Below are 12137 nucleotides of genomic sequence, written 5' to 3'. Positions count from 1 at the left end.
GGGTTCTGTTTTTAGTTCTGTTTATGTAATAAATCACATTTATTGATTTGTATATATTGAACCAACTTTACATCCCAGGAATAAGGCCTACTTGATTGTGGTGGATTAACTTTTTGATGTCCTGCTGGATTCAGTTTGCTAGTACTTTGTTGAGGACTTTTGCATCTTTGTTCATCAGGCATATGGGTCTGAAGTTTTGTTTCTCCGTGTGTTTCTGTCAGGTTTTGGTATTAGAATGATGCTGGCCTCATAGAATGAGTGGTCAGAAACATGCCAAGGGTCACTCATCTAACAGTTATTAATCGTAGAGTCAGGACTTGAACCAAGAAGGTCTCCAAGACACTCAAACCAAACTCTTCACCAGTAAACTATAATCCTTCTCATAGAGCCTCTCTCATTTGGTTTAGAAAGTCAGTTTCAATATGGATTTACCTTTCTTACTGGTGTTTGTTTTCCTCTTTTAAAAAAATTATGATTCATTTTAAAAAGAATAACATAGATGACCATGTACCTAAAACCCAGAAGTATTACATTTTAATTTTACTATATTTGTATCAAATTTTTAAAATAAATAAAACATAGCAAATACAGATGAATTTAAACTCCCACCTCCCCGAGAGGTGACCACTATGTTCAAGTTGAAATCTTTTCAGCTCATGTTTTTCTATTTCTATTAATGGTTATGCATCTTTTGCTTTTAACATTTACAGAAAATGTATTCTACTGTAACATCTTTAGTAGCCTGCTTTCCTTGCTTACTGTGTTTGAAATTTGACTCTTCATACATGTAGCTCTCCAATTCATTGTAACTACTATATTTCATTCCCTTATAGGAATGTGTGATTGATTGTTTCATCCATCATAGCTGCAACAGACATCCTTATTCCCCGCAGCATTGTAATTAACACTTCTTCCACTAGCTATATATGAATAATGTTACTTCCCTGCAACTAAGACAAACCTTAGTATTTTCAGATTTTAAAATGCCTGTAGCTAGAGTAAGCTAGTGTTATTCATAATTGTTTTAATTTGTATTTCCTTGATCACTAGTGAGGGTTAACATCCTTTGGACGTCCTGAGCCATTTTTCCCTCTTCTATAAACTGCCTATTTATATCCTCTGTTGGTTTTTGAAGTGGATTTTTCTGAATTGGTTTGAAAAAGCTCTTCTAATTATTTTATTTATTGTTTGTAGAGATAGGGACCAGCAATGTCCAGGCTCTTCTGGACTCAAGCAGTCCTCCTAGGTCAGCCTCCCAAAGCACTGGAATTAAGGTGTGAGCCACTGCACCCAGCTAAGAGCTCTTCTTATATTCAGTACACTAAACCTTTGCAGGTTATACGGACTGCAAATATATTCTGTGGCTTGCTGTGGCAGTCTGAATAATTAATGCCTGCCTCCTCTCCCTACCCCACAAATGTTCACATGCCAATTCTTAGAACCTGTGAATGTGGTGAATATGTTACCTGACATGGTAAAGAGGCACTTTACAGATATTATTAATTAAGGACCTTGAGATGGGTACAATCATCTGGATTACTCAGGTAAGCCCAATGTAGCCACCAGGGTCCTTGTAAGAGGAAGTTAGGAGGGTCAGAGATAGAGAGCAGATAAAGAGCAGAGACTGGAGTGATGCACTTTGAAGATGAAAGAAGGTCATGAGTTAAGGAATGTTGGTGGCCTCTAGAAGCTAGAAAAGGTAAGGAAATGGGTTCTCCCCTAGAGCTTCCCAGATGAAATGACTACCAACACCTTAATTTTACCACAGTAAGACCAATTTCAGACTTCTGACTTGTGGAACTGCAAGACTGTAAATATCTGTCATCTTAAGCTACTAAGTTTACAGTAATCTGTTACATCAGCAATAGGAAACTAATACATTTGCCTTTCACCTTTTTCTTACTCATTTGTGCTTTTTCTGTTTGAAGAAATCCATCCTACTTCAGTATCATCAGGGTAGATTCCTATATTTTCTTCTAAATTGTAACGTTTGCTTTTCACATTTAGGTTGTTATTAATCCATCTGGAACTGATTTTTGTGTTTGGAGTAAAGTAGGATTCTAACTGTCTTTTTCCATGGAATGGGTCAATTGTCTCCACACCATTTATTTAACAGTTCATCATAGCTCCATTGGAATGCTGTTATCTTCCAAATTCTATTACTATATAGGTCAGTTTCCATGCTACCCTATTCCCCTGTCCCATTTGTCTCTCCTTGTACTGATTCCCACTAATTATTACTACTGTATAAAGCAATATATATTTGGTAGGATAAATGACCCTACATGTTGTTCTTAAAAATTATCTTGGCGATTTTGGACCCATTATCTTTTCCAAATTAATCATAGGATAAGCTTGCCATGTTTTACTCCCCACCTCTACCCCCTAAAAGGACAGAACATTGTGTTTTGCCTGAAACAGTATTAATTTGGGGAAGACCATATCTTTATAATATTGAGTCTTTTTACCTATAAAGATTGTATCTCTCCAATGTTTACTTCCTTCAAGAGTTTTTATGAAATTTCTAGGAAAAAAACGTATTGCCTCGTGTTAGATTTATTTCTAAATACCCTTAATTGCTATAGTTTAATTGCTATTTATCTTATATTCTGCAACTTTAAAAATGTGCTTTAGCCCTAATAATTTATCATTTACACCATAGATGCTCTTGCCAGTTTTGTTTTTTCCTTTTGTTTTAATCTTATTTCATTTTTTAGATTAATTTTTTTTATTAGATAGAACTTCAGAATACTGAATAGTAGTGGTAATAGGCAGACCGTTGTCTTCCGCCTGAATTTAAAGAGAACTGTTTCAGATATCTCACTGGGAAGTGCGATGTTTACTGTAAGCTTTTGTTGGCCTGCATTTTCAAAATGTGCATAATAGTTAATACCATTAACTATATATATAGGTTCAGCTAAAAAGTTTAATAGTAACCAAATTCTTCTACACTTTATTTTTTTTTTATTATTATACTTTAAGTTCTAGGGAACATGTGCACAACGTGTAGGTTTGTTACATATGTATACATGTGCCATGTTGGTGTGCTACACCCATTAACTCGTCATTTACATTAGGTATTCCTCCTAATGCTATCCCTCCCCACTCCCCCAACCCCATGACAGGCCCCGGTGTGTGATGTTCCCCACTGTGTGTCCAAGTGTTCTCATTGTTCAGTTCCCACCTGTGAGTGAGAACATGTGTTTGATTTTCTGTCCTTGGGATAGTTTGCTGAGAATGATGGTTTCCAGCTTCATCCATGCCCCTACAAAGGATATGAACTCATCCTTTTTATGGCTGCATAGTATTCCGTGGTGTATATGTGCCACATTTTCTTAATCCAGTCTATCATTGATGGACATTTGGGTTGGTTCCAAGTCTTTGCTATTGTGAATAGTGCCACAGTAAACATACGTGTGCATGTGTCTTTATAGAAGCATGATTTATAATCCTTTGGGTATATACCCAGTAATGGGATGGCTGGTCAAATGGTATTTCTAGTTCTAGATCTTTGAGAAATCACCACACTGTCTTCCACAATGGTTGAACCAGTTTGCACCCCCACCAACAGTGTAAAAGTGTTCCTCGTTCTCCACATCCTCTCCAGAACCTGTTGTTTCCTGACTTTTTGATGATCACCATTCTAACTGCTGTGAGATGGTATCTCATTGTGGTTTTTATTTGCATTTCTCTGATGGCCAGTGATGATGAGCATTTTTTAATGTGCCTATTGGCTGCAGAAATGTCTTTTTTTGAGAAGCGTCTGTTCATATCCTTCGCACACTTTTTGCTGGGGTTGATTTTTTCTTGCAATTTGTTTAAGTTCTTTGTAGATTCTGGATATTAGCCCTTTGTCAGATGGGTAGATTGCAAAAATTTTCTCCCATTCTGTAAGTTGCCTGTTCACTCTGACGGTGGTTTCTTTTGCTGTGCTGAAGCTCTTTAGTTTAATTAGATCCCATTTGTCTATTTTGGCTTTTGTTGCCATTGCTTTTGGTGTTTTAGTCATGAGGTCCTTGCCCATGCCTATGTCCTGAATGGTATTGCCTAGGTTTTCTACTAGGGTTTTTATGGTTTTAGGTCTAACATTTAAGTCTTTAATCCATCTTGAATTAATTTTTGTCTTCTACACTTTATAAACTCATTCCTTCCTTTCATTCTGAGGTTGGATTTATAGTCTCCCTCTATTTGTAGCTGTGCCTCTTATTCAGTATCCTTCCACAGAATGAATGATTGTCTTGCCAATTCTTATTCTACCTCTTAAGATCATTTATGTCATCAGAGTCTTAATTTCATCTGAAGTTTTTCTTCAGCCTCTTGTTATAATATTCTTTGGTTTTGCCTCCGTGGAGCTGCCAGGGTTCGATTATTACTTCAAAGGCAGCCAAACTTCCATTCCAACGCCCCAGTGGAGAAATAAGAGAAGTAACCAGCTAAGTACTGCTCCCATGCAAATGCAATAAAACAGGTTACCCCACACACTCCTGGTCCGTGCTTAAATGTTTTATGCAATAGTCTGAAAGTCGCAGTTAACTCCATCTTAGATCAATCAACAAGTTCTCATGTATCTTGCTCCTAGTCTATATATGCCATTATTCTTTTAATACCCAGTCTGACTTTAAAACATTTCATCAATAGTTAGCAGCTGTAAATTACTATTTTTTTAAACTTAGGTTCCCCACCATCCCCCAACTTCCAAAGCTATTATTACAATATTGTAAATGGATAAGACACAAACCTATAGTAAGTCCAAAGTACAACCCCTCTTATGGAATGAGCTCTGAAGTAGAAGAATGAACTTTATACAACTACTGCCTATATATTTTTAGGCATGAATAAATGAGTTTATTTAGTTGGCTTATTACATAATGGACTCTTGATATTTTTATAGCATTGTGCTAAGTAGAGGGGACATAAGGGTGACAGAATTTAAAGCTACAATAAATATAAATCATCCCCTCAATGGCTTTACAGTTTCAGTAAGTGTGATGAAAAGGAGAAAGTGAAAAGCATCTTGAGATGCAGAGAAAGAATATTCAGGACAGACAAAAGTCACTTTAAGAAATGAGGTCATTGAAGGCTTCCTAGAATTGAGGTCCTTTAAATTAGATCTCAAAGAATTTAGAGACAGGAAAGAAAAACTTCATTCTAACTTCATTCTATGTTTCCACATAAAAACACAAAATAAAGAAAGTTTAAGGAAGGTATTAGGGGGAAGGGGGGAGGGAAAGCTTGTAAACAGGATACATGAAAACAATTGAGCAATAATATTGGAAAAGTAGGACCTGATGCCAGGGTCTGGGCTTTATGAGAAGGTTACATGCTCAATGCTGCAAATAAGAACTGCAAAAGAAAGAGGCCAAAGGAAGAAAATTAGTTATGTGCCCATCACAATAGTTTTAGAAAGACAGAATGAGCCTCTAAACTTAGTCATGGAAATGGAAAGGAGATAAGAGGAAAAGCTTAAGACATATCATGGGACTGTATGCGATGGCTCACGCCTGTAATCCCAGCACTTTGGGAGGCCGAGGTGAGTGGATCCCTTGAGATCAGGAGTTTGAGAACAGCCTGGCCAACATGGTGAAACCCCGTCTCTACTAAAAATACAAAAATTAGCTGGGAGTGGTGGCACGTGCCTGTAATCCCAGCTACTTGGGAGGCTGAGGCATGAGAATTCCTTGAACTTGGGAGGCGGAGGTTGCAGTGAACTAAGATTGTGTCACTGCACTCCAGCTTAGGTGTCAGAGCCAAACTCCGTCTAAAAAAAGGTGGGGAGGGAGTAATGATGATTGCTTTCAACAGAAACAGGGCAGAAAAGAACAAGTCTATGAGAGAAAATGGGATGCTGACAAAACATGCTGAAGACCCATGTGGAATCTGCGAATGAAGCTCAGGGAATAACTGAGTACTGCTTACTCTAGATATCTGCGAATGCGAATCATCTTTATGATAATGAAAATTTCTAAGTACAGGAGAGGAAAGGCCAAGAAGAGGTATGTGAGAAACATCTACACTTGAGAGGCCAAGAGTAAGAATCAAATAACATTTAGACTTGATGAGTTTGTTACGCTAATTCTTTTTATATTCATATTCAGTACTTAGCACAGTATTTAGTAAAGAGCACGTGTTCAATACTTTAGATTGAATAAATATAAATGCATCTTCAGCAATGGTGTTATTGTGCAGCATTTGTGATATTTATATAAATAATTCAGCTGGATGGTGCAGTGGTTTGCACCTGTAATGCCAGCACTTTGGGAGGCTGAGGCAGGTGGACTGCTTGAGCCCAGGAGTTTCAGACCAGCCTGGGCAACACAGTGAAACCCCATCTCAACCAAAAAACCACAAAAACTAGCCAGACATGGTGGTGCACACCTGTAGTCCCAGCTACTTCGGAGGCTGAGATGGGAGAAATAATTCAGCCACCTTACATATTTTTCTTTGATCAAAGCAAAATAGAATACCTTTAAACTTTCTTCTACAAAATTACTAATCAGATGTGTTTTTCATTCACAGAACTCTACACCAATGCCCCAAGCATCATCTTTGGCGTGTTTTTTTTTTTTTTAAATCATTTTATTGCCCTTTCATACCTAGTATGACTACTCCTAAATATAGAAGGCTTTGGTTTCAGCCCCCACAAAACACTTAAACTTCCTTAGGCATGATATTCAATCTTTTTCATCTTAAAAGGTCTTCTTGTAATCACTGTTAAGCAGTCAAGCCATTACCAAACCAAGGCTACTGAAAACCTTAAAGAGAAGTCAGTGGAAACCAATTCACCATGTTTTGAGATAGATATTTAGGCATTTTATTAGACATGTAATTTTTCCAGATATATAATTATATCTCTGTGAAGAGCCTGATGAAAACCCTGGGTCTTAGTTCACTTTCCTAATTCTAGGCCACTTAATTTATTATTTTTCCCAGATGCTTACATAGAGTGTCTTAGTATGATTAAATTAAATTTCCCTATATTAAATTACCCGATGATTTTAGAATTCTAAATGAATTTTGAAAGAGAACTGGGGACCATATTCTGAGGCAGACTTTTCTACTTGTCTACCATATACTTCATTTGACAGCCACCAAACCACCTCCAGACTGTCACTAAAAATTAATCTCAAGTTTTTAAAAGGAAGTTAGCTCTGTTACAGTAGAAGAGATAAATTATTACAATTTCATCTCCTTTCATTTTCTCCGAAATATAGTAACAGAGAACACCTCTATGAGTTTATACATCTCTGGTAGATTGTATTATTGTTTGAATATACTTTGTCGACTTCATCCTTGCCCAAGTGAGAGTCTATTCCCCTGCCCCATTTATGTCAGGCTTGGTCTAATGACTTTTTTTTGGAAACAGAATATGAGTGGACACAATGATGTGTGCATGGGCAAAATGAATCTGAGCAGAAGCTTCAAATGTGACTCTGTGATTGTGACCGTGCTCCCTCTTTCCCCTGTCATGAAAATAGTCATGTCCCCAATTGGAGGTGCTCCCATTAGCTTGGTCCCAATGCAAAGCAAATATCAAAAGTGTATCTAAATCCAACTCACAAGCCTAAAGTGGAGGCCATGCAACTGTCTTGCCATTTTGAGACAAAATATGAAAATGAAATGAACATTTGTTTTCAACCACTATGACTCTGGAGACTGTTGTGAAAGTTAATGTATTAACTTATTATTAACTTATTATTCCCTCTGACCTTGTGAATCCTAAAGCCGGATAAATTCTTTTTCACATCCAATTAGAAATATGACCAGGATACTTATTTGCAACAGAACTGGAGGCTGTTCAAGATTTGAAAATAGCTGTTCTAACAGTTTCTTTACAGAAGAATTAACTGAGATACAGATGAATTAAGAGATTTGCCTAAGGTCATATTAGTTACACGCAGAACTATGAACTACGCTCCTAGCTCCATTCATTATAAAATGACTGCAACACTGCAAATTATGTGTTGACGGCCCTCTAGAATGTAACCTTCACCTGTACCAACAGAAGTTTGCCTGGAGCAAACTGTCATTTTCAAAATATACTTATCTTCTATGAAGATGAAGTCTTAAGACTCCTCAATATTATACCATTGTGACACTTAAGCACCAAGCTATAGTATGTCTGGCAATACCAACTGCAGGCAACATCCCTCGAATTCTGCAGTTTTAACTAACAAAAGCGAAAGCAAAGGATTACCTCGTATGTACATAATGTCAACTTAATTACACAGAAACATCTCCTAGAATGAATCCAGAATTACACTGGATTGTGGCATAGGCAGCAGTATTAGGAAATCTAAGAAAAAAAGGCATATCAATTCCTAAGTACGAAGATAGTGGGGAGAATCACAGAAAGAATCAGAATTAATGAGAGAAGCTGAACAGATAGTTTATCTAGCACTGTCCAGGGAAACGAGACAGAATCTAGAGGGTGTGAGCAACTGGGACCTAGATAGTGCAAGGACTCTCTTTTGGGAGGAATGTTAGCCTACAGGCTAATTGCAAGACATCTACCTTATTTTACCCAAATCTTACGCTCAACAAATAACCTCCCGTTGACTAATTCAGTTTCCCTTGTTTTTCCAGAGAGGGGGAAAAAATGCCCAGGACAGAATTCTCGAGCATTCCAGTCACTAGAATCCACTTATTACAAAATATTAAATTGACCTTCTGGTTTACGTATCAATCTCCCTAGGTCTGATCAACTTAAGGCTTTGGGATCCCTGTTGAGGTGTCTTCATGGTCAATCTGCAGATCTTTATAGGATATCCAACCTCCCTCATGCTCCTCCCATTTCAACACCAAACCTGCTGCTGTAACACATTTTCGCAAAAGATGTTTCAAATATTTTCAGTATATTATGAATGGCATTAAGATAACTAACGTGCTACCCTTACATAAACTGAATATACTCTTTAACCCATTCTTGAAGTGAAAAGTTTATAGATTTCAAGTCCTTCCCAATAGGCACCTTCGCTTATGCTGCCTGGGTTCCACAGGACCAAAACTAGGGACATGCAACTCCACATGACAACTTACATGAAAACATTTCTGTTTATTTTCATCCCAAATTTTTCATTTTACACTTCATGAATCTAAAGGAATTATAACCCTTCAAAGAAAAACAGTAACACTAATTAATTTTGACCCTGCTTCTAAAATGCCCTCCCTAGAAATTTTGTTGGTTTAGTTCACTGAATTAAGAGTTGTACAAAATCCTTTCGGGATGATACTTTCAAATTTAGACCTCTATCTTTTGCTTTTAGAGTTAACACCAAATAAGTATCTGTCTGCTGATTTGGCCACTAAAAATTGTTTAAAAAATCGCTTTCCAGTAAATGTGGACTACTATCTTCCAGTGTCTTTTCCAGCATTATCAAAGCCTGCAGAGACTTGCCCGATCATATATACATATTTTTTTAAACCAGTTTTCCTCCAACAGACAAGAAGTGTTAGTAGCCACTTATTTTTTCCATGTTGGTGTCTACAGAGCCATTGAGAGAGACCAAGAACACTATTTATATTCTTGTTCTCAGCCAAGACTCTATAATTAGTCTGATACCAAGAATACTCTATCCAGGAATGCCTTGTGAAATAGGACTACATTGCTTAGGTTGAGATCAAAGATCCTGAGTATGGCCATTATGCCTGGAGTCAGCTCTGACAGAAAGGTTTGAGTCACTACTACTATTAGGTAGAGTTTCTAATCAGCTCTGTGTAAAACTGAAGCTTTGACCAAACATATTGCCAAGGAATTGTCATAACTAGATTATCTTGAAAGTATCCAAGATCCTCACTACCTCCTCTGCACAGATCCTATTGACCAGGGGTCCAGAATTGATGTCCTGGAGTTGTGATCCCATTTTTCTCACATTTGAAATTCTAAATAAATGTGGTGGAAAGGAAGACCTACTTACTCTGTAAATATGGGCCTCCAAGGTGACCCAGATCATTTTGCACACACCAGACAGAAAGGCCCTGTTACCAAAAACAGGTTTGAATTTAGAATCTGCTACCTTAGTAGCAGACAAACTGTCATGTGACTTACCTAGTAGAATAATAAAGTGGTCAGGTTATTTTTATAACAACAACAACCATGGTACTAATAGCTAACATTTAAATGAGAACTTACCATATGCTGTGCACTTTATAAGCATCATCTCATTTAATATCCTAGTGACCTTGTAAGTACTATTGTTATTATTTTATTTTTATAGATGGGTAAGCCAAGTAACTTTGCCAGTGTCACTCAAATTGATTAAAGTATCAAACTGGGAGTTAAGTCGAGGCCTACATTATTCTAATTCTTGAGTTTTACACCCCTGCTTTTTTTAAAAAAAGAATATCAATATTACATTTTGGTTGGATTTCATGAGTGAACCTCAGTTTTACAATTGACAAATGAATTATTCATATTTTTCAGATTTTGATATTTCTCCCTTTATCATTTCTTCCAACTTCACATTATCATTGGTGGTAATTAAACTGGACAAGAAAAAGAGTCTTATAAGTATGCATTTTGCAAAGTACTTACATAGTCAATGGGCTTGAGAGATTTGACTTTAGATGCTGGGCAACCGCAGGAAGTCAGGTCAGCATAGAGGCCTTCTTCTAACACACAGTGATTAACAAACACGTCTTCTTGGTAATAGAGGAGCCAGCTAAAAGCCAAGCAGTAAAACATTCAGTCAAATTGCATTCACTTGGCAGTATAGGCTCATTATTTTGCTGTGGGAACTGGTGTAGGGGTAGGGCATAGAAAGTGATGCAAAGCACCACCACACCAGCTTAAAAAAAAAAAAACACACACACACACAACAGCTACCACTATTATTCCTCGACTGCTTATGATACACCACGCATTAGGCTAGGCACTTTACATATACTATTTCATGGTGTCCTTAATAATTCTATGAGTTAGGAACATCCTCATTTTTATAGGCAGCAAAAGTAAAGATCAGAAAGGTAAGGTGATTTTCCCACGGTTCCTCAAACTACTCAATGGTAGAGATGAAGTTTGAAATGAGACGATGTATGCTTTAAGCTAAAGACATTCTTTTTATTTAGTGCCTTCATATACAGCACTCTGGGATTAGATCAGGGTGATTATTAAGTACCTGAACAGATTATAAGCTCTTTTTGGGAAAAATTAAAAATGTTTGTATTCAGTTTAGATGAGTATAGAAGACAGATTTTTTTTTTTAAAATCACACAAGAGTATGTAAAACCTGTCACCTACAAATCTGACAACTAATAGAAAATTTTAAAAAGAAACCCCTTAGAATCTTCAATAGTGAGCTATCTTCAATACAGTATTCATCAAAAGATAGCTAAACACATACCCTTTTGAAAATAATGAGCCCAAGGGAAAAATTAAATGACTGTTACTAATTTAGTTTTGGTGTGGTTAAGTTCTAGCCCTGTATTTTAAGATCACCAGAACTGTACTCTCGCCAGACCAGTTTAACTTTGGATAACCGTAGAAATGCTGTGGGACATTATAATTTACTGTCATGTCTTCTACTGTAATAAGCATTTCATAGTCAACATTTATCAAAGGTTTCTAGTGTGCCAGGCATAAAGCTAGTGCATTATTTTATTTAGTCCTTGTAAGAAACCTTTGAGGTAGGTACCATTATTACTCCTCCTTTACAGATGAGAAAGCTGAGGTTCAGAGAGATGACCCATTTTGCCTAAAGTTACATAGCTAGAAAATGGTGGAACTGGGCTCAAATCCAGGTCTCTCACACATTCCAGGTGCTTACACAATTGTCATAGTTCTTGCATTCTTTTATCCTGCTGTTGTATATTTCCTACATGAAGAGACATGTGTGACTAGTTTGTCCTATCATTCAGTGTCAAGAAAAATACATTTTCCTCCAGAAAAACTTCAGTGTTTCTCATTAACAGACAATGATCCTAAATCTTGTAAAATATTTTCTTCTATCTTAGTGGAGAAGGAACTCAGAGCCAAATAATAATAACAAAATGATTTCAGGTCCTTGGGGTGTGTGTGGGTGTGTGTGTGTGTGTGTTTATTTCTTATTAGAGTTGCAGATCTCTATTTAACTTATTGTGCCCTACTTTGTGTTTTAATGTTGTAAAACTCACATTTCTTTTTCAGAGGTAAGTATATAAAC

General features: G+C 36.9%; 1 protein-coding gene across 1 annotated transcript in view; it reads right to left on the bottom strand.

The window, feature by feature from the left end:
- CRYBG3 (beta-gamma crystallin domain containing 3) overlaps positions 1–12137 on the bottom strand; it is a 123945-nt gene that overhangs the window by 18632 nt on the left and 93176 nt on the right. The window contains exon 17 of the mRNA XM_011986849.1: positions 10532–10658. Within this exon, the coding sequence (XP_011842239.1) occupies positions 10532–10658 (127 nt within the window). The remainder of the gene's footprint in view (positions 1–10531; positions 10659–12137) is intronic.

Source organism: Mandrillus leucophaeus, unplaced genomic scaffold, assembly GCF_000951045.1.
Source record: "Mandrillus leucophaeus isolate KB7577 unplaced genomic scaffold, Mleu.le_1.0 Scaffold1080, whole genome shotgun sequence".
NCBI classification, from domain to species: Eukaryota; Metazoa; Chordata; class Mammalia; order Primates; family Cercopithecidae; genus Mandrillus; species Mandrillus leucophaeus.
This window is presented reverse-complemented; position numbering and strand designations above follow the sequence as displayed.